This window comes from Rhinolophus ferrumequinum, chromosome 3 (assembly GCF_004115265.2).
Source record: "Rhinolophus ferrumequinum isolate MPI-CBG mRhiFer1 chromosome 3, mRhiFer1_v1.p, whole genome shotgun sequence".
Classification (NCBI taxonomy): domain Eukaryota; kingdom Metazoa; phylum Chordata; class Mammalia; order Chiroptera; family Rhinolophidae; genus Rhinolophus; species Rhinolophus ferrumequinum.
Genome location: NC_046286.1, coordinates 14669586 through 14695510, shown reverse-complemented (window position 1 = coordinate 14695510; position 25925 = coordinate 14669586). Strand labels below are relative to the sequence as shown.

Sequence of the window (25925 nt, the reverse complement as noted above, 5' to 3'; positions counted from 1 at the left end):
GGACTACAAGTCCTGCATCCGGGCTGCCTCAGCAAGCACTTCCCAGCTCACAGGGCCGCAACAACCTTCGCTTTCTCCGGCCTCTGCTGGTTGGGGAACCGTGGATGTCTTCCCACCCCTCCACGGGGTTCCAGCTCTCAGGCAGCTGCTCCTCCTGGTCTTCCTGAGACTGAGTGTTCATATGCACAAACTGCTCCACCGTCCTTCGGAGAGCTTTGGCCGACACCGTACCCTGCTCGCTGCGCCATGTGTCGTGCAGGGGACCCTGCCGACTTCGCCAAGTGTCGTGTGGGGCGGCCTGCGGGGTGTCAGGCGGGGTATCCTGCCGACTACGCCAAGTGTCGTGCGGGGCGTCCGGCGGGGTCTCTGGTCCCGCTCCCCACACAAGAACGCAGGACATGGCTAGGCCAAAAAGGAACACCCACGGAGCCATAGGTAGGGAAGTCATACCACTATGGTCTCGCTGGGTTTACACAACGTGCGACCTGCTGTCCGCTTTGCTGCCAACCGACCGACTCTCCTCCACTCTCCTCCACTCTCCTTCAGTCTCCTTCAGTCTCCTTCAGTCTCCTTCAGTCTCCTCCTCTCTCCTCCTCTCTCCTCGACTTCCCTCCGTTGCCGCAGCAGTTATATTAGTGGCCAATGGCTCAATGGCTACAGCTGACGGCCAACCAGCCACAGCTGATGGCCATTTACTACCTGAGCCAGCACCTTTCCACATGAGGCCGAGAGCCTGGAAACTGCTTTCTGGGGCTCTGTCCCCACAGGGATTTTACTCAGTGCGATGTGATATCCAACCTTAGGTTTGTTCCTGGGGAAAAAGTAGTATATGCTCCTGGCAAATGATCATACTTTATTAAAATGCTAATTCAAATAGGAAGGTGAGAAGAACCCGGTTTTGTTATGGGAGGTTAGATCCTAGAGGACATGTTAGTCCAGATTTCTGAAATTTCACCTAGGTTTCAGCCAGGAGACAATGGCAATGTCTGGAGACGTTTTTTGGGGTATCACAGTTGGGGAGAATGGTGTTCCTGGCATCTAGTGTGTAGAGGATGCTGGCTACCTCTGTATTGCCAGTCACTCTGTGACTCAGTTTCTGCTCCAATCCAGAGAAAAGGGGTGGTTCTATCAAATTAAGGGAGAGCTGGGAGTTTTAGAAAAGAATCATGGGAACCTTTAGAAGTTTATTCTTCACAAGCATGAGGAAAGTTGAAATAAGACTCAGAGATAAAGGAGGGTTTGGAAGTTAACTAAGAACAGAAAGAGCACGCCACACAAAGGAAGAAATGTGGCAAAGAGAGGCCAACACCAGACAATACATACAAAAATTTTGTTTATTACACAAAATACTTTCTTATTCATAAGAAAGGCTTAAATACCCACCCTTCTCCAAATACATCAGATTTTTTTCACTTCTCTATTTTCCAAATGTCTTGAAATGTGATTATGAGAAAAAATAAACTTTCCCAAACTATTTTTCAAAAGAAATGTGTAAAAGTCACCAGAGATCAAGATACACTATCAACAACCCAAGAGAGAGAGAAAAGCTGGAGCTGTCCTTGAGCTATGGTTGCTTTTGTAATATGTTTTGCACTTGCCTTCCGGCCACTCTGAAGTCACAGATGTAGGATGTGAAGGGATGCTTCTCTGAGCATCTTTCCCAGTGTTCCACCACTGTGTTGGCGCACTTTTCTTGTCAGGAGCTCAAGGCCTTTTCCAAAACAAGAGAAGGACATTTGAAGGGCCAGGACAGCACAGACGAGGAGGGCAGCTGTGAAAACGCTGAGAAAGAGCCTCACATAGGAGAGGGTGTAAGAAGTGCCATCATTTCAGACGGAATTGCGAGGGGAGGTCCATTCCCCTAAGTACGTTGAGCAGAGTAATACCCTCTTCTGCTGGGTTTGCTTGGTTCCCGCGCGACCGACAGGTGGGGATGCCCGGTACCCTCGAGGATCCTTTTACTGAGCACTGCTCAGTTGCACAGTCCGGTGGCAACCCCATTAATTGGCATCCGGGGCATCCGACAGGGGCTGGGGCTGAGGACCCAGGGACGAGGCCAATTTGGTGAGGGCCCTCGCTATGACATCCAGGTGGCCATTCATCGTCCGCAACTCCACCAGGATGTCCCCGACATTGGCTTCCAAACTCGCAGGAACAGAGGGTGGGGCGCAGGGCGGTGGAGAGGTGCCTGGGTCCCCAGCGCCCTCCTCCCGGCCCGCTGCGCCCCGGCGCGGGGCAAAGCCCCTCTCTGGGCCCTGGGAGGGCGTCGGCCGCTCCCGATCATCCCCCCGGACTCCAGGAGGGGTGGCCGAGGGACAGCCGGGCAGCCAGTCAAGGAGGCGCGGGGCAGCCTCTGGGGAGGAGGCGACGACGGAGAAGAGGCCGGAGCGCCGTGGGGCGCTGGAGCCCGGAGGCGCCGAGGGGAGCGGAGGCGGCAGCAGTGGGGGCAGTACAGCAGGGCCCGGGGAAAACGCCTGGGGCTCGCAGGAGGAGGAGGGGGAGGGCAGGGCGGCGGTGGAGGGACCGGGCTCCTCGGAGGAGAGGAACAAGGTGGTGGAAGACTGGGAGTCCAAGGTACTGGGCTCTGAATCTGCCAAGGAAGAAAGGAGAAAGGGTCACTCAGGCACTTTTTTTGTCAACCGTATGCCCAGCTCCATAGGAGGTACTAAAGAACTGAGTAAGGAGGTGGAGATTTATTTCCTACCCCCAGACTTGCAATCTAGTGAGGAAGGGAGGGTTAGATGAACAGTTAATGTAACAAGAACCAAGTGGCCACGGTGTGGAGCTGAGTTTAGGAATCTGGAGGCAGGAAGGACCACAGAGTCCAACGTGGCAGCCTGGTGAATGAGGGTCTCCATCCCCACTCCTGTAAAGACAGAGGGACCTTCAGGCTGGGGCAGGAGTTGCAACCTATTTGGAGGCAATCTTGTTGAGGACAGCAGGGAAAGACTGAAAAGTGGGCCCTCCCCACTCTTCTCAGAAGCAGAAGTGTGTTTGTTAAACAGAGGGCTCCCTCCACTGTCCCAGCAAAGCGAAGCTTTCGGGGGAAGTTGAAAGAATTTGGGACCCAGAGCCAGGAGACCTTAGTGCTGATTCTCGCTCTGCCAAAACATGCCCTGGAACCTTGGCCAGTCCCATTCCCCCTTGGGGGCTTGGTTTCATTTCCCCATCTGTACAAGACGGTTGGGTCCAGGGACCTCCCCTGGGACCCTCCCAGGACCCATCCATCTGCCTGCAAAAGTCATCAACTTGAAGCATTGATCTAAGTTCACAGTGGGCAGTACTCAAGACCTGGACGCACTTGACAAACCTACCTTCGTTCATTCTCCCTTAATCTCTTGAGCCTCCAGGTAGAAAATGAGTGGCAGGTCTTTGTGACTGGGTATAGTAGCAAGGTTTACCAAGCTCAGATCAAAGTACCCACATCAGTGCCAACGACCTTAACGCCGCTGTCTCCGGTACCCTGTTCACTGTCTCTGGATAGATGGTCCACGCTCACCCTAGAAGCACTTCTGAGATTTACTGGAGCCACGTCTCTGAGGCCTCTCTCCCCATTCCAGCTAGAGTGTCTGCTCTCAGCTTTCTGCATTGTCCATTTCGGTGCCCACCTTTATGCCCTGACCTTCTGGGTTTCCGAGCCCTTCAAAGGCAGAACTTGCTTGATTACCTCACCTTATTATATGGGGGAGAGTGACATGATTAAAGAGTCAATGAGTAAACACGTCCCCCACTGCATATGAACATGTGTGCTCTTCCCACTCGTCATGGGTGAGCTGTTCCTTCATCTGCATTTGGCTGAGACTCAGAGAAGCCCCAATCATCTGGTGAGAGCTTGTTCCCTCAGCTGTCCTGACTTCAGCGCCCAACAACGTTCTCACAGGGCTCACGGGCCCCAGATGTCTGCAGGTCCAGCTTGTGTGGTCGGGAATTCTGTCTGATGGAACCAGGAAGGCAATGTTCCTTGAGGGACAACGTTTGAGGCGAAGCCACCAATGTGCCTGCACACTTCTCTGGTAGAAACACCATGGGTACTTTCTGCTGTTGGCTTTCACAGAATGGCCTCTCTTCCACCAAAACCTAATTTCCTCAGGATGCTGTGGTGGTCTTATTTTGTAGACCAAGACTCGCAGACGTGTCTCAGTACATAACTCCTGTGAGTTGAAAAGGATAAAAGAGTAACTCTCCTAACAGTTTGATCTGGTTTTACTTGAGAAAGATGTTAATGAGCTTCACACAGCCAATTCTTGGAGCAGACAAGAGCTCTTTATATGAAATCAGATAGAAGTCTCACGTGTGACATGAAATAGAGGCAAGCGCCAGAATGTTCTAGGGCAGGGTTTCTCACACCTTACTGTGCATGTCATTTCCCTGGGACATTTCTAAAGGGCAGGTTGTAATTCAGCAGGTCTGTGGTGGGACCTGAGACCCTGCATTTCCAGCCAGCTCCCAGGTGATGAGGACGCTGCTGGTCTGGGGACCACACTTTGGGTAGCAAAGGTGTAGACCTAATAGACAAGCTTGGCAGTAAAGCGTATGTCATGCGGGGTCTCTGGCCCTGCTCCCTGCACCAGAACGCAGGACATGGTGAGGCCAAAAAGGAGCACCAACAGAGCCACAGATAGGGGAGTCCTACCACTATTGTCTCACTGGCAGCTGGGTTGGAGACACAGGAAGCAGGAGCCACACGACCTGCAACCTGCCGTCCACTTCTCTGCCAACCTATGAACCAACCAACCAACCCCTTGCTAACTGCAATCCACCGTCCACTTCTCTGCCAACCAACCAACCCAACCAACCCCCTAGTGCAGCCACGGCAGTTATATCAGTGGCCGATGGCTAACTGGTCACAGCTGATGGCCATCTACTACCCGAGCCAGCACCTTTCCACATGAGGCCGAGAGCCTGGAAATTGTTCTCTGGGACTCTGTCCCCACAGCATAGGATTCATGATTGTAGGAACTAAAGTAACCAGATATAGAGGAGCCACCCGGAAACCTAATATGATCATGAAGATAGAGTATTGGTGCTGATAACCTCTCTCGGCTGCCAGGGAAATAATAAGAGAGGTGGCCTCTCCTGTTGTTAGCTTAATAATCTCCAGCAAAGAAACCAGAGAACACTGGCTTGGGAGGTTGTGTGTGTGTGTGTGTGTGTGTGTGTGTGTGTGTGTGTGTGAAGATTTCTTCAAGAGGAAAGTCCTTCGCTGTTGTTTCAGCTACAGTTTCAAGAGACATCAATTTGTCTGGACTCACCCCAACCAGACTGGCAAATAGAATTGAGAAAACAGAAGCACATTTTTAACAGGAATATCACCTCTCAGAACTCCCCCTGGCAGTCAGGAAACTTTGTTGCAGCCCCAGCTCAGCTCAAATCTGGGCTAAGTAATTTATAGGTCTCTTCCATCCAAGCAACTGATCATTTTATCCCTGACTTGGGACAAAAGCTTTAGAATCAATGACGTGATTTTTATGCAGCTTCAGTGATTGCTATGAAATAGTATCAGGGTCTTGCTGTTACAAACACAGCTCTTTGTAAAGGTTCAGGGCTCTCAGGTGCAGAGGGTCGATTCATCAGACTCCTTAATTCTTTCCTTCACCCCCTTGAACGGTCTCTGACCCTTATCCCGCCTTGTTAGTCCCCTGAGAATTATGAGCACCTGATGTTTTATGTAGTTTTCTGTTAACTAGAATGTAAACCCTATGAAATGAGAGACATTGCTTATTTCATTCTCTGCTGTGTCACCAGGGCCTAAACTGTGTCTGGCACAGAGTAGATGCTCAATAAATACTTGTTGAATGAATGCCATATAATCATCATCCAGATGATGCTGTGTCCAGAAACACAACTCCAAATGCAATAAACCGATCCAGCTGTGTGTTGTTTAATCATTCGGTGCTTAAGTTATTTATGGAGTCTATGCAATATTTGGGACATGCTTATACTAAGAAAGTTATTTCTTGTTTAACTGATATTCTAATTTAATGGGGTGTCCCATATTTTACCTGGCAACCTAACGGGAAGTCGATATTTTCCTCCTGTACCATAGAAGAGGAAGTTAAGGCAAAGATGGGTTTGGTGTTTTTACAGAACTTCAGAGTTAGAAGGAATCTCTGTGTCGTGCGAGGCGGCCTGCGGGGTCTCTGCTCCCGCTCCCCACAGAAGAACACAGGATATGGCGAGGCCAAAAAGGAACACCCGCGGAGCCATAGGTAAGGAAGTCATACCACTATGGTCACACTGGCGGCTGGGTTTACACGACATGCGACCTGCTGTCCGCTTTTCTGCCAACCGACCGACTCTCTGACTTCCCTCGACTCTCCTTCCAACTCCACTCCCCAACACAGCCGCGGCAGTTATATTAGTGGCCAATGGCTCAATGGTACAGCTGACGGCCATCCAGCCACAGCTGACGGCTATCTACTACCAGAGCCAGCACCCCTCCACGTAAGGCCGAGAGCCTGGAAACTGCTCTCTGGGGCTCTGTCCCCACACTCTGCTATCATTGGATTAACCACGTAAGACGCGGAGATGGAGATGGAGGCCAGTGAGAGAAAGGGGCTTGCTGGTTAGTGGCACAGCTGAGAACAGAACAGAGAATGGACTGTCCTCTTTCTTAGTCATCTACTCAGGCTCCTGACCATTGAGTCACAGAACCAATAGGTCCTGAGGGCCTGCTGTGTGTGAGATGCTGTCCTAGGCTCTGGAGACACAGCCGAACCAGACAGAGTCCCGACCCTGAAGGAGCAGACAGGGCCATCGGCTCTCAGGTCTCTCCACAGATACCAAAACCCTCCTGGCAGATCAGATTGGGGCAGAAATCCAAAAGAGCTGCACAGCAGATGTTCACCAGTTAGTTAGTTAGCACTGCTTTGCTCGTAAAGCTTGGAGCTTCACCCTAAATCGAGAAGCCAGCGTGTGAACCTGGCTCACCCAACAATCAAATCCAAACTTTCTACCCCTGGCACTCCCTTCTCTTCCCATTGATACCACCATCTCCCTCACACATACGACCTTTTGGAGGCGATGCTATTTCCTGAGATGGGGAAGATGACCTTTAACTAAATTTCAGTGGTTCTGTTTCCTGTTACCATCCTATAAATATCTTTGCAAAAGTCAATTTTGAAAGTGCATTATATATATATATCTGTATATATATATATATATATAATGTACATTATATATTAAATATATACTTATGTATCATGTTAAATATATATTAAGTATATATTTAATTACAAGTTAAAATAATAGTGAATTGTGAGTTGAAATATACATTGAAAAATATATGTTGAAAAAACATATAACCAATAAGCATTTGAGAAGTGTTCGTTCTAGAAATAAAACAATTGCAAATTAAAATAATGATTATGAATTGAAATAATTATGAACGATGAATAATGAATTGCTATTTTTCGCTTGTAACATTTGCGAAGTACTTTCATGCTAATACTCATTGCTGACAAGACTGCCAAGGGAGAGGCACAAACACATTATTTATAGCAGAGTAGATCTGTACGTCCTCTCTGAAAAGCAATTTAGAAACATGTGCTTTACTGTTCAGTGAGAAAAGGAAGTTGCCAAACCATGTTATGTGGATGAGTTCAACGGCTCACAGAAAACCGTGTAAAATAAAGATTGGGAGAAAATACATGAAGATGTTCAGCATGTGATGGGATTATCCTTTTCTGGATTTTGACAGATTTCTGCAGTGACCATGAATGGATATATTCCTGGCCTCGTTGCTGATCTTTAGTGGAAAGTGGCTGCTTCCTACCAAACCTGCGGGGCAAGGTCTTCTGACCACTTTCTGTTCCATCTTGTTGCTGAGTCAGGCTGAATCATTTCTTGGCTGGCAGCTATGCACCTTGAAAGGACGACCTTTTTCACACCCACGTGGTAACACCAAAGCCTGGGGGTTGGGCTTTTTCTGGGGGACGCCTATGGAAGAGTTGAAGTATAGGGTCAGCCAGCTATAGGAACCTGTGACTCATTCGCACGTGACCCCTTTAGATCATCTCCCTAAAACCTGTTGTTCTCACTGTCTACCCCTTCTCAGTAAATGGCCATCCATTTGTTCAGCCAAACACTCAGGACTAATTTTTGACCCTCTGTTTCCCTCACTCCCTACATCCAATCTGCCAGCAATGGTTGTAGGCTCTGCCTTCAAATATATCCTGCATCTGACCACATCTCACTGTCTCCAGGCAGTGGTCCAGCTCTTGGGGGCTGAGCTGAGACCAGAAAATAGGTCTCCTGAGTTCCAGGTCAGTGTTTCCTCCCCCACAACCAAGAGCATACTCCATCTGAATGGATAAGTTAGAACTCTCCCCAACTCTACTTCATCTCCCAGCCTCCTGGTCACCCTCCACCATTGGCACAGAAAAATCATTTCCTGAGTCCTAGCTTCTATTTTAGTATATTAGATAATAGCTAAATGTATTCATTAATTCATTCAATATATATTTATTGAGCACCGACATCATGCCTAGCAGAATGTTCCACAGTGTGCAAAACCAGACCAAAACCCTGACCTCATTGTGAGGGCAGAAAAACGTCAAGTAACTGCACAAACAAATATATAATTGCAACAGTGACACAATCCGTATACTATAAGCACCTAACATAGGGGGTTGATCTAATCAAGGAAGATTCCCCGAGGAAATGCTGCTTGAGCAGAGTTCTGAAGGATGAGCAGTTAAGTAGGAAGAGAGGGGGAAAATACTGAAGCATGAGCAAGGGCCCGTGGCAGGAAGGAGCCCTGCAGATACGGGAGACTCCTAGAGAAAGCCAGTGTGACAGGACTGGAGAGAGTTGGGGGAGGAAGCATGAGGTGAAATGGAGCTCAAGAGGAGAGTAGGGGTCAGGAGATGTAGCGTACGATACACACCGTCAGTTGTCACCCAATATCCATTCTCCTCTTCTTTCTCCTGTTTAGCTGGCCCATGGCCACTTAGAATAAAGATTGCCTTTTTTCAGCCTCTTTTACAGCTCGTGATAGCCATGTAACTGAATTCTGGGTCGAACGATGCAAGTAGAAGTGCTGTGTACAATTCCTCTTTCCTGTGCCTGGGATTTGGTGGCAATAGCCAGTTCTCAAGAAGCCCTCTTGGGCCATGAAGTGGAAACCACATGCTAAGGATGATAGAGTAGAGAACTGAGTCTCGGATAATTCTGAGGAACTGCTGTGCTAACACTAGTTCAACTGACAAAAGAAAATCTCATCTATTCAAACCTTTGTTAAAATGGGTTTTCTGTCATTCACTGCCAAACCAAATCCTGATACACATGGCCTTGTTGAACTTGTTAAAGAGTTTTGCCATTATCCGAGAAGCCATGGAAAGCTTTGGGAAAGTTTTAAGCATCAAGGTGAGTGGTGACATGATCTGTTTTGTATTTTTGAAAAGTTCACCAGGGGGTAGACAGAACAGGAGCAGAGAGGGAAGCTCGGAGGTCCCAGGTGCAGGTGAGAAATTATAAAATACAGTGGATTTTGTTAGAATCATAGCTCTGGAGGTGCAGCCAGGGAGATTCTACAGACAGCTGGGATGTGGAAACATCCCAGACTTACTAGCGGCAAGGCTAAAAGGGATGGGGAAAAGGAGACACCAAAGAAATGGGTGCCCTACCTGGCTGCTGCTTCACTACAAGATTCCAAAAATTCTGGCTCTAGAAGGGGAACTTTCCCTTTCTCATTCTCGGGAGTCTGGGTGGCCCCTTCCCACCCCACACCCAGCCCTCCAGCATAGCTCAGCTCTGACACACCTCACCAGAGGCAGCCCTTGGGAACATTTTCCCAGGAACCTGGAGGGAGGAGAAACCGGGTAGCCTTGGGGAACGAGAGAAGCAGAAGCCTGTGGGAAGAGGACGAGACCTGTCTGCAGGGGAAGCAACATCTCTCAGCACTGTAGCCGGGCCCTTGCCTTTGATGGTTCAGACTTGGCAGGGTTTCTGCCTGCTCCTTTCGGAACGCCCGGCACACAAAAGGAAGGGTTGAGTGTCTGATGAACTCAGCCCAATAGTATTTGCTTCTTTTATTTTCCAGGAACGTCATGAGAACCACAGGGCAATCTTCTGGTTTTAAGACCTGGTGAGTCAAGTCTACAAATACCTCTGACTCAATCTGATCCCAAGTTCTCACCAGGCATCTCCCAGGAACATGGCTCAGCAGGAGAGCTGGAGTTGGCCGGCCCCACACGGGAGAGGAGGGTTGGTTTCTCTGGAGTGGGTGAGAAGGGCTGGCTGCAGTAGAAATAAGGGGATTGCTGACTTGACACAGATCATTCTCACAATAAGAGCCAACATCTACCAAGTGCTTCTTATCTCCAAGGCATGTGCCAAATTCTCTCTTTAAATCTTCATGGAAAACTATGAGCTGGATTCTGGCGTTTTTTTTTTGTTTTTCTTTTTGTTTTTTAAGTTTATTGGAGTGACAATTGGTAGTAAAGTTACATAGATTTCAGGTGTACAATTCTGTATACATCATCTATATAACACATCGTGTGTTCACCACCCAGAGTCAGTTCTCCTTCCATAACCATATATTTGATCCCTTTCACCCTCATCTACTACTTCCTTCCCCTGCACCCTCTGGTAGCCACTGTGTCTATGAGTTTTTGAAATAGTGCCATTTGCAACAACATGGATGGATCTTGAGATTATTGTGCTTAGCGAAATAAGTCAGAGAGAAAAAAGTCAAGAACCATATGATTTCACTGATACATGGTATTTAAAACTGAAAACAACAAAGGAACAAGACAAACAAATGGATTATTTTCTTAATCCCATTTTCCTGTTGAGGAAACTGAGGCTCAGCTATGCTAAGTACCCTGCTGAGACATGAACCAAGGCTGCAGGTGCCAGGGGCCACTCCATGTGAGGGACAGAATGTGCATTATGAAATTTTTGCAGGCATGGGAAGAGTGCTGAGAAGAAGGGCTACCATTTGTAGAGGGTCTGCCACGCTCTAGGCCTGTGAACATTTTCTGTCACCTTGACTGTATGTTAAAATCACCTGGGGAGCTTTGTCAACACTACATATGCCCCCAATCAATTAAATCAGGATCTCCAGAGATGGTGCCCAGGCATCCTGTGTTTTTAAATCACCCAGGTAATTAAAATATGCTAATACCCAGTTAGTGTTACTCAACAATGACCCTCTACCCATTTGCAAATGGAAAAACTGAGGTTCTCAGAGTTCCAATAGTTTGGACAAAGCCCACGGCTGACGAGACTCCCTTCTGATCTGCAGCTGGCTGACTCCCAAGCCAGGGCTCATCCATGTTGGTCCATTCTCTCTCATCTTTGGGCCTCCTCTATTTTGAAAGTGTGTGAACTTTTTTAATGTAAATTTCTTTTTCAATTTGCATCTTTTTTGTTCAAAGTCAAGTGCATTTAGGCCAGCTGCCTGCGAGTTCAGTGCAGTCTTCAGCCACTGAGTGAAATGAGCTGGCCCAGGGGACCCTGAAACCATGGCTTTGGCTTCATCTATGCTCTGCCACAGCCAACAGACCAGGCCGTCCCAAGAGATGCCAAGTAGCTCTGGCCAGGATGTGCCCTCTGATTCTCTCAGGAAGAACACTACCAATCCATTGTAGACTCTTCTGAGGGGCCGTGCTTTGAGCATCAGAAGGCCCACTCCTGGAGAAATCCTTGGTCTCGCTTTCTTGCAGCATTAGTGACTTCCCAAGGAGTGACATGGGAAAAGTCATCATCACCCTTTTACTGCTGTGTGAATTATCCAAACTCTCATTTCCTAGTGGCTGAGGGTTGAACTAATGAAGGCTGTTCATCACCAATCAAGTTGATAAAGCAAAGTAGCTGGGAAGGTAGAAGGGCAGGCACAGAAACTGATTCAAGCAGCCAAAAGTTACCCTGCCCAAAGAGTACCTTTAAAGAAGGGGAGAAGAAGTGAAAGCAGGTACCTGTACGCCCATGTTCAGAGCAGCACTATAGCACAATAGCAAAAAAGCGGAAGCAACCCAAGTGTCCATGGATGGAGGTCTGGATAAACAAAATGGGGTTTATATATGCGTATATATACACAAACAATGGAATTATCATTCAGCCTTAAAAAGGAAGGATATTTTGACACATGCTGCATGGATGAATCTTGAAGACATTATGCAAAGTAAAATAAGCCTGTCACAAAGCCAATACACAAAATATTGTATGATTCCTCTTGTGTGAGGTTCCTGGGGTGTGCAAATTCATGGAGACAGAAAGGAGAATGGTGGTTGCCAGGGGCCGAGGGGGAGAGCGGAGTGGAGAATAAATGTTCAACGGGTATAGGGTTCCAGTTGGGGAGGTTGAGGGCTTCTGGAGATGGACAGTGGTGATGAATACCCAACAGTGTGACGGGACTTAATGCCACAGAACTGTACACTTAAAAATGGTTAAAACGGGAAACGTTACGTTGTATATATTTTACCACAATAAAAAAAGCAAGTGGGGAAAGTTACGACCACTTAATTCCCAATTTTTTTTCAAATACTTGAAAGAAGGTCCATCTATGACATGTCTGGGACTTTCGGTAAAATATAAAAGGGAAAAAAGTGATAAAATAAATTGCTTTTGAGAACATTATAGGTCAGATGTAAACTAAACACCCCACAGAGGCCCCTACGCGTGAGGAGCACTGACCCAGTACTGGACCTAAACATTACTGCGTCCTCAAACCTGTTTCCTTTTTCGGTCTCCAGGGTGAAAAATCCTAAAATAGCTCTGTTGAGACTGTATGGACATAGGTTAGAAGAAAGTAAAGTCTAGAGCCTGACACTTTTCAATCAGCGTTTAAACCCATTCTGCTTTCATAAGCAAAGTGATTTCAACCCTCCAAGCATTTCACAGCCATGTCTCTGGCTCCTCGGGGTCACACAGTCACACTAGCACCATGGGCCACAGAAAAGAGGTGGGAATTGTTTCAGTTCAAGAGCCCCGTGGTCCTCAGCCAGGGGACTGGCTGCCCCATGCCTTCCTCGTTCACTCTGCTCCAAGTAGTCGGTGCCTAACAGGTACTCGGTGCCTTCCCACCTCAGGGCCCTTGTACTTGCTGTTATTTCTAGCTGCACAGCTTCTGCCTTGGATATCTGCATGGCTCATCCCCTCATAGCATTCAGCCTTTGCTCAAAGTCACCTTCTCAAGAGACCATTTTCGGACACCTGTGATGAAAATGCCACCTCCACCCCAGCACTTCAGTTTTTGATCCCCCTTGCACTGTGCAGCAGATGCTGTCACTGTCCCATTCATGTCCCTGGGGCACTCCAGGTAGAAGGAATTATATGCGCAAATGCATGAGGCTTGGGAGACTGTGGCCTGAAAAACAGTTTGAAATAGCTGGAGTCTATCTAGGGTACGTGGGGAATAGGAGACTTGCGTGAAATGGCTTAAAAGGTAACAAGGACAGACGGCTGAGGAGCTTGTTTGCTAAGCTAAGGAATTTGAACTTGAACAGGCAATGGGGAGCCACTGAAGGGTTTTAAGTAGGAGAGTGATAGATTTGATTTGCAGTTTTAAAACATTACCCTGGCAGCCAGCCGTGTGGAGGCTGACGGGCTAAGGCTGGAGGCAAGAAGACCAAATGTAAAAGTAACATCTTGGACATTAAAGGAGCTAAAATGATATTACAGCAGAAAGAAACACAAGAATGACGTCCAGCCAACCAGTATTAGAAGCTTTTTTTTTTTTTTTCTAGGAACAGATTGAATTTCAGCAAAAAGAAACTTTTCTGCCACCCTTTCTGGACAATACTGCAAATGCTGGCTCCCGCGCTTGCTCGAGTTGGCCACCCTGGGTCTCTCATGCATCGCTGGTCAGGAAAAGCAAGCCTGGGTTTTATGGGATTGTTTGTTAAGCCCCGAGCCAAGCTTTTCTACTCACTTAGGCAGGGCTGCTCTGCCAATTTCTAAATTGGCTGTTTTTTTTACATATAGGGTGTGAAGGATATCTCTATGTGTCTCTGTGAACACACCCATTTGGAAGGAGACATATGTGACTATATATAATATCTTTATGTGATTTTTTTAAAGAGATATTTATACAACCTGTATATTCCTTGGCATGAATATTTTTTGTAGTATGCAGAAAGGGACAGACAGAATGAAAAAGCTATTCTCACACCATAACCAACTTTGGCTCATAAAGAAAAATTTGAAATAGATTATGTTCCTTAGCAATGACTCCAGGATTGAACAGCTTCCAAATCAACCGGTTTAATCCTTCCTCCTGGAGGGTCACTCACCTTTGAACTTCATTTTTAAAACTATCATTAAAAAAAATAACAGTAATATAGCACAGGACAGACCCCGCTGAAGCCCAGTCTCCCTGCCCCCAGCCTCCGCCCCAGGAGAGAGCTCACCAAAGGGGCCATCTCGCTTATGAAAAAGAACTGCTTGATGAACTTGATGGAGAGCAAGGTAGTAAAAGACGGCATTCGGGCTTTAACAAGCCTAGGAAGCCTGGAGCAGAGCCAGCTGCGTAGTCTGAACAAACCCGAGAATATTAGAACCTGAGGTCACTGGGAGCTGGGCCGCCACCAGGAATTTGGGGAGGGGAGACAGTCTGGCGGGGGGCTGGGGAAACAACTGGAGCCCCACGCGGCCAGCTCTTCTGAGGTGAGTTAACAGCCAGGCAGCAGGAGGCAGGACCACAAGGCCCTCTTCACAAGACACAGCTCCAGGACCTCTGGGGCGTGGCAGGTGGACGCACACGTGTCCGCTCACCAGCTCAGCCGAGACAGCACCTCAGAGAAGACGCCTCCTTGCTTTGTTCCAGGATGGTCCCTTGCCAAGCAGTCAACCCACACTGAGTAAGGAAGCAGTGGGGTACCCCACCTGGAGAGGAGGGATGAGTGATGGCCCCATTTCCCAAGGCAATAAGCAGCAAGGTTCTAGACAAGTGTGCTCCCTAAGTCAATGGCAGGACACAGGAGAGGGCTCATGGTCCTCCAAGACCCTCCACTGTCATATGGACCAAAGTGACAATGCCCAGCTCTGCACATGCTTGGCAAATGCCTAATGAGTGAATCACCGGGTTTCTATTAGCAATCCCTGAAGCCCAGGGGGCAGCCTCCGGCTCTTCACAATTGACGCCTCTGATGTCTGTTGTCACCTGTTTCCACAATCCTCCCCAGCCCCCTGCACTGAGAAGCAAATAATCCTAAGAGGATGTCAGGGCCCTATCAGGTTCCCTAATTGCCCCATGCAGGCACTTTTAATACCCACTCCTTTCTCCTATGAATTCCTTGGAGATTAGACATCTCGGCTTTGCCACTGTATCTCTTCTCAGGATATCGTTGCTACTTTGGGTCCGTGCTTTCCCTTTTCTTGCCATTCCTCCTACTGATAGATAACCCTTTGTGCCAAGCTCAAGTATACAATGCCCACTCTAAATTTGGCCCTATCCACTGGCAGTGGAGATTTTGGGCATCTTACTTTTTGCCCAGGAGGAAAGATGCTGTTCCCCACGGGGAAACAAAGACACATAAGGGGGAAAAACTTTTACCAAAAAAAAAATAAAGTCTGGAATGAAGAAACACCCAGTGCCGGTTGCCCCAGGTCACGGGGTCTTGAGGTTGACTCTGCACCTTCAGCCAGGACTGTTAGGACGGTACCCTGCCACAGGCACACAGAAGCAACAGAAGGGCTTTGATTTTTCCTTTCTGAAAATGTCCTCCAGCCTGACCCTACCTCTGCTCTCACTGAAGGGTCAGCAGAGGGTGAGATGAGAGCATTTGCTGGGAATTTCCTGACTTCTGTGAATTTTTCTCAAGATCTAGCCGTGAGTCAACGTGATGTACCCTGACACATGGTATAACTTGCAGTCGCTCTCCCTCCCTTCTGGAACAGCATGAAAAGCATCTCCCTGCTGAGTAACTGAGGATAAAAATCCCCAAGTCCCCCTTCCCCCTCCCACTTTCCCTCCATACTGTCCCCAAATTGGAGGAGATAAGACAACTATATTTACACCACTTAAACTATTTTTATATAATCATATATTTATATTATATTTATTATAATATATTTATAAATATATTTATATTATATTTATAAATATATTTATATATATTTATATTATATTTATTATAATGTTATGTAATGCAGAACATATTTATAGTATATGTATTATAATGTATGTATCTATTATATTATAAAATTATATTGCACATATTTATATATTGAACTATATTTAATCAGGATATTAATATTCTCCAGAAGTACAGAAAGACCCCTGTTTATGCAGTGCACGTCCTTTTAAAATTAAGCTCTCTCGTATGATTTTGTTGATCTTTACATTTTGGGTATTTAGAGAATGGGAGGGGAGACCAGAAGAGGAATGGAGAAGAGAGAAGGAGTATCGCTCAGATTTACAATGTCCTCTCAAGACCTGGGAACCGGGAGCATCCGCGGAAAGGTCCTAGTGAACTGGACTAGGGAGGTAGGTAAAAGGATTGGTTCAGTTTTACTGATGTTGACCACCAATCTGAAATAGTCAAACAAAGCAGATTAATTACAGTTTTGTGTGCGAATTGTCTGAGTACCAGGACTGAATACCACTTGCCAGGGGAAACCAGCTATGACCAGTCTCTCCGCTAGTGGTAGTTTATAATTACCCCCAAGAGTTTGGGAGGAAGCCCTTGGATCAATGACGTCCTTCAAAAGATCCTGGAATTAAAATGAAGGGAGTATTAAAACGAGACGGCTAAATGTCTGTGGAGCCTGGCCCCACACGGGGTTGTTGGGAGCATATGTGGAAGCATTTTGCAAACTGTCAGCTGCTATCCAAACAGCAAAGATTTGTTGATATTGTCATCATTAGGGGGCATTAAACACCACTGTGGGACCAAAGAAGATGAAAGCCTGATATAAATATAGCACAGACTGTCTAATGCCCTTGTGAGTTTAGGGGCCAATATCTGAATTCTTCTCTTTCAAATGCAGAAAATGAAGGGCAGACACCAAGTGAGAACAGCATAAGCATGGATAAAAATGAGACACCTCATTGCTCTAAAGTCACAGCTCCTTTGCCCACTCAGCCCCCTTCACCACATGCGAACCTAGGACCCTGAGGAAGAGCTGTGTCCTTGGTTGTAGAAAGCCTAACTTGGGAAGGAAAATCCCAATTTAAAGCCAAAGCTCACATAGCTCTTAACACCTTCTGCCCTTCTGAGGTAAACGTAAGATAAATATTTTCTGGGGCTCTTTCAACCAAGGTGAGGAAGGTAATTTTCCTCTTCTCCATTTCCCTTCCTTCCCCTCCCCCTGCCGCCCTCCCCTCCCGCCATCTCACCACCGTTGAAAACGACAACTCTTCAGTTTTCTTCTCCTTCTGGAAAAAAATTGTTTTTCTGAATTGCTGCCTCTTCCCTTACTCGTGAAGGCAAAACAAGAATGTAAAATGAGGCCACTGAGTAACAAGGAATCAAACCTTGGTGAACTGTGATTTTTAAATTTTTTTTAAAAATTTTATTATATATGTCACATTTCATTACACATTTATTATTTTAAAAGTATTTTATTATAGTTTTAAAATAAATGTATATGTATTTCAATAATAGAAATACATATATTTATATATTTACGTATTTATTAATATAGTTTGTTTGTTTATTTTAAAACTAACGAAAGCTTTCCTTTTTCTTGCCCACCCTGTCCCACCTTTTGCAATCTGCTTGTGGAGGTGCAGCAGGTTGCTGGGGCAGGCCTGGGGTTCGTCTGAGACCCAGGCAGGCCCTTCTCACTGGCGGGCTCTGGAGATATTTTCTCTCAAACTCTCTGTGCTGCAAGTTCACCTCTATATAAAATGAGCAAAATAACACTCTTCCTTCCCACAAGTATGTGATGAGGTTCAATTATTGCAAATGTGTGAAGTGTTTTGAGGTCCTTGGATTAAAGAAGTTATATGAGAAAAAAAATATTATTCCAGAGTGGAATTCCGCTCAGTTGTCATGCTTCCTGTTTCTGCCCTCCCTGTGTCTTACATGGCTTGGAACAAGTACAGGGAGTGATGAGGTCTTCAGAAAGCCTCTAAGTAATTTCTTGGCCTGTTTTCCTTTACCTTTTAGACAACTGTTCTACTTCTGTTCTTCTTCTCCTTCTTCTTTTCTTCTTCTTCTCCTTCTCCTTCTCCTTCTCCTTCTCCTTCTCCTTCTCCTTCTCCTTCTCCTTCTCCTTCTCCTTCTTCTTCTCCTTCTTTCTTCTTCTTCCACTTCCCTTTTCTCTTCCTCTTCCTCTTCCTTTTTATCTTCCTCTTCCTCTTCCCTTCCCCCTTCTCCTTCTCCTCCTTCTCCTTCTCCTCCTCCTTTTCCTTCGTGCAGCCCAAAACTTTTCCCTCCTAATGTGTATTATCGGAAAATGAGCCAGTTGGATAGAGATGGACTCTTCCCCAGCTTGGTGTTTTCTCTTTGTCTTTTGTCCCTGCCTCTCCTTTGCCCTTTCCCTCCACCTGCACCTCCTGTTTTTAACATGCGGTGCATTTTAATAACTTAAAACAAATCTGACTCAGCCCTTGGCTGTAAAATTTGTTTCTGCCTCTCAGACCGGTGGCTGAAACTGAGACTGAATCCACTCACTAGAACCGAGTCTGTGCCCCTCTGGGTACGGGTCACTGTCATAGTGATGGAGCGGAGGCCTGCCGCCCCAGGAGGCTCTCCCCCACTCAGGGCTTCTGAATAGCAGCATCACAAGAGGAATGTGGGAAAACACCCAGGCAGCTGCCGGGGCTGCGGTGAGGCAGAGACCAAGAATTCCCCTTGCCCTGTGCAGCTGTGTCCCTTAACAGGTGCTGTCTGGCGGCTGGGTATGCCTGCAAGTGTCACATCCTCCTCTGGGCACACAGCAACACATCCCAGATCAAGGACACACATGTGGGCTTTCTCCTACTACCCCTGCAATGCCCGAGGCCACAAAGATTTCGAGCACAAGACAGTGCACAGGTGACAGAAAGCACCGCACACCACCCAGGCCCTCCAGCCTCAGCATGTGGCGAACTGGACAAACCAGAGCAGCCCTTCCATTGATCAGCACCTCCCTGGCCTCACAGGGAAGGAAGCGCCCGCAGACGAAGGGCACGGCTGACCCTTTGCTGGCTGGCTCTGTGCAGGGCACCAAACCCCCATACCACCCTCACTCGAGAATTTGATGTCAGGGCCCCATTGTTCTGCTCCGGCAAATTGGAAGAACCAGTGAGGGAGAGCCAAAGCGGGCCTGAGCCAGGGGACAGGACAGAGCCAGGCACCTTCCTCCTGCCCCTGGGCCCCTGAGTCCCTCCTTCCTACCTTACTCTCGTTTACTTGCAGCTCCCACCCACCAGTATTTACTCTTCCCTCCTCATCTGCTAGTCCCCATTCCCACTGCAGCCACTCACCTCCTAGCAACTTACGCTCCTCTCAGGGACAATTAGTTATCATGTGTGTGTTGCCTTCTCAACAAGACAAGAGAAGGGACCGTGTCTTACAGTTATACAGCGCCTCCCCCAACACTGTTTTACTCATCCCTGCAGAAATGCAAACCAAATCAGAAAAAATATCTCATGCTAAATCCTCTGTGTGTCTGTGCATAAAATCTCCTTCCCAATCCCTTAGGCTTTGGGAAGAAACTTATTTACTTGTGTCTTTCTTACCTGTAGTTACCTTGAGTTTCTCACCTGTATTTTATTTTACGGTGTTTTACTTTACACTTCCCACAGGCAGTTAAGTGGAGCTCCACGAAAAGTCAGTTCTATGATCAAGCACGGCTGGTACATTCTGAGCTGAAGAAAGTCACATGGTTCCCTCACTGTAGGACCTTAATTCCCTCACTGTAGGACCTTAATATAATAAAGGGCATGGTAGTCATCCATGAGAGGGAGGAGAATGCAGGGTTTTCTAAATGTGCTTATTTTGGGACTGATATCCCTTTGGCCAATGGGGCAGTACACATCAGCTCCTCTCTTAAATTATGTACAGTGAACAGCACAGGGTGATGGGCAGGCCGACACTTCATAAAGACCAACACCTCTGCCTGCCTTCAAGCCAGAAGAACAGAACCTTTGACTATCCCAGTGGGAAAAGCTCCATTCCTTGCTCCGCGATGTGCGTCAGCCGGGATAACAAAGAGATATCCAAAGCTGTCCTTTCCGCGCTAAGGCCCCTCCTGAGAAAGCCACACCCCTCAGTTCACCACCAGCAGCCCGGGCAGCAGGGCACCAAACGCACTGGAAAGCCTAGAAAAGGACAGACCTGGCACTGGGCTGTGACGACTCTTTAATTACAGCTCTTACCCTCCCACTGTCCACCTTTGTGGACTGGGTCTGACTTCCTTCGATCCCCTCATTGATCAACTCTCACCACCTGGCTCCCTGGGGGCTCACTTTGGTGACCCAGGTGACAAGGACCTGGGACCTGTGCCCTTCTTTTGGAAGCCTCCACGCTATTCTATGGCCTGGACAAATATTCACACCAGGGGGAAGAGAGCAGTGGTCTTTTAGGGTCCTGGGAATCGGGGGTGGGGTGTAAGGGCACTGTCAAGTCCCAGTCAAGGCCATGGCCAGCGTGTTTGGAGAGGCCAGGCAGGTCCCACAGAGCACTGTCAGCGTGGGAGCTTTGCAAAACAGAGTGCACTTGGCTGAGGATCTTTAGTCCCACGGCCATTCACAGGAGCAATTAACATCTCCATTGCTGGAGCAATTAACTCCCACCATTTCCTCCTTGTTTCCCCCTGATATTGTCCCTACAAAGAGGGGTGGGAATTATGCAAGAAGCAGGCAGAAAGTACCCTCTGGACAACCATCAGAGTTGCTAAGAATCAAAATAAGCATCTGCAGGCCAACTCATGTTTCTTCTCCTTCCTCTCTGTGGGTGTGAGTACGCGATGGGAAGCGAGGAAAGCACAGCTCAGGAGCCACCAAAGCTCTGTGTGACGGTGTCGTCACTTTGCAGCTTGGAACCTCAGTGTGTTCATCTGTGGCATGAGCGTAATGGTTTCCTTTTGGCTTGTCTCACGGGGGCCTTCTGAGATTCATGGTGGGGAGAGGGGGCACTGAGAGATCTCAGGACTAGTCTCTCCTCCATTTCCCCAGAGCTTTCCATTCCTGCTCTTCAGCCTCTCTTCCCCATGCAGATCCAATCCAGACACTCTCTCTGCCAACACATGAGGGGACAGGAGACCTAAAAGTTCCACCTCCCTAAGTTCCGATTCCAGAATTATTTGCTAAGAGCCCTCTGAACTGCCTTACATGGGACAAACTATATCGCAGAAAAGACAGCCCCCACTCTAATGATGCCTGAGTATCTTACGACCTTTGCAAAGCCTTTTCCTGGGATGCTCGCAAAGACTATGGCAGAGCAAATGCTATTTGACCCCATCAAGATTTAACCCAAGGTGACCATCCGCCCATCTTCCTAACTGGTTCATATGGAGTGAGAGGGCAGGACCAGGGGGAGAAGGCAGGCAGGAGGAGAGAACAGGATGGGTTCATTTCTGCCTCTTTCTTACTCCCTCGAGACAACCGCCAGGCCAGAGCTTCCAGTTACAGATACTCTGAAGCTGGTTCCCAGCGTTTTGCACAGTATAAGTCAGATGGAAGCCCAGGATGAGAAGATGGCTTTCCCTACACAGAAGAGCCCTCCAGAGACCAAGGTGTTGACAACGTGCCCGGATAAGGGCTTCCTGTCACTGGACTATGGCCCCTGTATCCTCTGGACTGTGGCTCATGAATCCTTCCTCAGCCCAGTCTCAGACTTTAGGATGTGTAGACAAAGTCCCAGCCCTTCCTGCACCCTCTCTGTCTTCAGGGAGCTGACTGTGGTCATTGTTCCTTGGCTCAGGTCTGCCAGCTCCCCTTCCCGGAAGTCCCAGGACAGGGGAGACTCCAGGGGAACCCCAACCCATAAGGTGAGAGAGTTAGGATACATTCTCCAAGGACAAGAGAGAAAGGGGGGTTATAGAAAAGGGAAGGAAAGAAGAGGACACAGGAGTGGAGGAGAGAGGACAGAAGGAAAAGAGGAAAACTAAAAAAGAGAGAAGAGGAAGGGAGGGATTTCAGGCCAGGAAACCTTTAAAAATGAACGTTCTCTTTCCAAATAGACGGATGTGACTAGGGAAGGAAGGCCACAAAAGGGAGCACATACAAGTAAATATAAATATAGTTATTTTCGGATTCGGGGGAGAATGGCCGCTGGTGGTCTCCCCCTTCTTCCTGGTGGGTCGGCGTGCATCCCAGGGAGGAAAACTGGGCCATCAGAAGCCTGGCCCTGTGGCCCACCGAGGCGGCCAGCGTGGAACCGCAGTGGGCGGCCACACGGGCGGTGGCTCGGGGCCGCACCTCGAGGCGGTCTGTCCGTATGTGTGAGCAGCACTTTGATATCTGGCCACGAAAGGGCAACTTCTCAAAGCCCCCATTCATGGACCCTATACACAGGAGCAGCAAACAGAAAAAAATTGTTTCCCCGTCAGTCTAGAAAGGTGGGTTCCTGTTTATTAATCGAAGACCACATAAAGAATGAATGCATGGTCACAAATGTTCTTTCTGAGGACCACAGAAGCTGGTGGCTGGATGTGAAAAAAAAAAAATTCCATCCGGTGATTACCTGGGACAAAAAGCCGCTGCTGCAGCCCCCTTGTTAGTTTTAGAAGGAAAATTCTCCCCAAGTACAGGGGGCCTATTTTCAGCAGGCCTGTCCCTCATTTAGGGCAATGTGGCTTTCCATAGGGCCTGCTGAAAACAGGCCTCCTGCTAGGGGCTCTTAGAAGGTGGGGTCAACAGCAGCGGGCCAGAAGGACCCCTTCTTCCTGCTAGAACCCACCCCCCTTGTTCTTCCTTCTGAGTTTGTAGCAGTGGGAAACACCCAAGAGGTTTTTTTTTTAAAAAAAGTCATTGGCAATTAGCTGCTCCCTGTGGAAATCGGGGAAAGTCTAGAGGAGGTCCTTGGAGGAGGTTCAGAGAAACTCATTCACCGGGCAAGGCCATGAAGGTCCCCCCTTTATCTGAGACCACAGCTGCACTTCCCACCTACAGCAGGGACCATGGAAAAGGAATTAAGGAGCAAACTGGAGATAAGATGGAGGCTCGAGTTCTCCTTTGAAGCTTAATTAAAGCAAACTGATTAACCTTGCACTGTGCTTGCTGCAGATAATCGTTAACAGGGAGTGATGCTATTTCAGTGTAGAGGACGAAGAGGAAGCTAGTGCAGGCTTCCAGTGCAGAAGAGAAAATCAGGGCTGTGATAATTAAATACAAATCACGCCTGGGGGCAACAGAATTCTTGCTCTCCCCAGCTAAGGGGGAAAGAGACCATCCGGAGAAATGGATTCAGGGCCACCTACATTTAATTTATTTCTCTGGCAGATCCTAACTGATTTCTAGGTAAGGGGACCAAATCACAAAATCGTCTCAAATATGTGCACAGCGTACCCCATCCAGCTCCTGGACCACCAGCACGTTTTATGATTTCTTTACACTCCAAATATTTGGCAGTGCTGAAATTACCCAATAAAATCAACCTGGGGCTTCATCGGCAGTTCAGAGGCGCTCTCCAAGTGTTTGCTGGAGCCTGGCCCAAAATAACCACTGCTCATCTTATTCTAATGTCACAGGAAAATATGTCCTCCTTCCCATGTCTGCCTACCACCATCTGTGAGAGAAGGGAAGGTCTCCCTTTGGTGTGTGTGGTTGTTGCTTTGGCTGTTGGTGGTGCGACTATTGTTTTCCATGCACATGGATGGAGACGCGGGCAGGAGGAACTGCTCATGGGTGACAGCCAGGTCCCAGGAGCAGACTACAGGGCGGCCCTCCACAGACAAAGTGAGTCCAGGCCAGCCACCAGGACACAGGCCAGGCCTGCCACTTTGGGCAGCCACGACATGGACTAGTGGCCTGAGTCAGAAGACCAAGACTCAGAGATTTTCCCCTCAAGCCCTTTGGCCTCAGGCCCTTCACCTTCCTGCCTAGAAAAGAAAGGGAGGGAGAGAAGAGGTGCATCAGAGACAGGGGTGGAAGCCAAGGCTCAGAGGTTCTGCCTGAAGAGGGGCCATGCGGGGTGAGCAAGAGAAAGGAAGAGAAGAAGGAGGCAGCCGTAGTCGTCCCTCCTCAAGGTACCCAGGCATGTCAGGCAGATAAGCACCATTACTGGTGAGACCCCTGCTTGTTTCTGGCCATGGAATAAGATTTCACCCCCTGTTAAGACATCGACACACGTCTGCATCATCGCAAAGATTCTTGGACAATACAATGTGGGTTCCATTCAGACATCCTGACCTTACTTAGAAGAGTTGGTATAATTCCCCCTCTTCACACAGGAGAAAACAGTGGTACAGAGAGAAGGAAGTGAATTGGGAGGAATCCAAGCAGGATTCCTCAGGCTGGACCGGAAGCTCTACAGTCCAGCGTTGCCCAGTGTCTGCAAGGAGGGCCTATCCGGAGGCGTGGAGGAATCTGCCTTTGCTTGCTAAGCACATGTCTCCAAAAGCCTCAGTGTTAGGGGCTGGAGACATAACCGATGAAACCGGAGGAACAGTTTCCTCCACAAGCCCACAAACTTCCAATGCCTCGACCACACCATGAAAGATGAAGTCCCGAGGAGCAGCTGGGGTGCCATGCACTCTGCACTCACCCCTCTGAGCCAGGCCTGTGGACAGAGCAGACTCCATCAGACCCACTCCTCTGTCCCCCTCTCCAGAAATGGCAGCTAGCCCTGGGCCCTCGGGAGTGAAAACATGAAAATCAGCCACGCTCGTCATCAGACAGAGACATCCCGAAAAGGCTCAAATAAGGCCCCGTGGCAAAGCTAACAAAAATCAATGTTTTTCCCCAGGCCACACACGCCATGCTACAGAGTGACTAAGTAAGAACCCTCCTTCATTTTAGTGATCGCCTTGCCGATGACTTCCCCAGCTCTGCTTCTCTCCTCCGGCCTCAGGGATTGCTGAGATGCCCAGTTACTAAACGGCCCCTGCTTGGTGTTGGCAGGCCATCCTGAGGAGATTCCATCTTCCCTGATCCCTCCTTATAATCACTCAGTACAAGCCCAAAACTTTACAAAGAGCCCGCCCCACCCCTCCTTCCCGAGATGCAAGATGCTCTCTGGGGTATGGTCTCCCTTGCTGCAGCAAGTTGATAAACCCGACTTTGACAACACATGTATTCTTGGTGGTGGTTATCTGTTGGAAAGAGGGACGTGGGGTGAAGCAGCTGAGGCTCAGCCTTGCTTCTGACCATAGGGGCTTGGCAATCTCAGCTTCCATTAGGAATAACACTGAGACTCTGCTGAGATGTCCGCCTTGGAATCAAGAACTGGTTTTCCAGAAAAAGGTCACGGGCCCTAACCGTGGAGTAAATAACCCATATCCTATCTATACTCCTTCGCATTTCTCCTGGAGGCCACATTTCCAGGATGCAGTCAGGGTTCCATGAGGAGAGAAGAGAGGGACACCCTGAGCTCTGAAATGCATGCGTTGTCTTTGTCTTATCGTTGTTATTTTTTATTTTTACATTGAAAAGAGTCATATAGCTTTCTGATAGAAGAATAATAGACAGTGCAAGAAATTCAAACTCTGGGAGAAATATCAGAAAGAAAATACACTAACCTGAAACTACTAACCTGCTAATCACCGTTAACATTTTGGTAACGCATCTTTCTATCTCTATATGTGACCACACATACATTTTCTCTATAAATGGGAGATTATGCGTACTGATGTTTTTACATAGTGTTGCTTTTTTCTTTTCTTTTCTGGTCTTTTTTCGTATCTCCACTTCCCCCGCTTCCACACTCCCCCCTGCAAGGACTCCGTTCTCCCTAACGTGCCTCCTTCTACACTGATCTCCATCCCGCTTTCTCCATGCAGTGATGGAGCATGATGAAAACCCTGCTCCTGTAGCAGGCCTCGATTGTGACAATGCATCCTGGGGACAGACAACAATGAAGATCCACATATGCAATCAAGGAATCTCT

General features: G+C 48.0%; 1 protein-coding gene across 3 annotated transcripts in view; it reads right to left on the bottom strand.

Moving 5' to 3' along the window:
- Positions 1–1499: 1499 nt before the first annotated feature.
- Positions 1500–25925, bottom strand: part of RUNX2 (RUNX family transcription factor 2) — a 325498-nt gene continuing 301072 nt past the window's right edge. For 2 of the 3 annotated variants that reach the window (XM_033100697.1, XM_033100717.1), the window contains one exon: positions 1500–2590. In XM_033100697.1, the coding sequence (XP_032956588.1) occupies positions 2001–2590 (590 nt within the window). In that variant the 3' untranslated portion in view covers positions 1500–2000. The remainder of the gene's footprint in view (positions 2591–25925) is intronic. The other variant, XM_033100743.1, reaches the window with a different exon arrangement.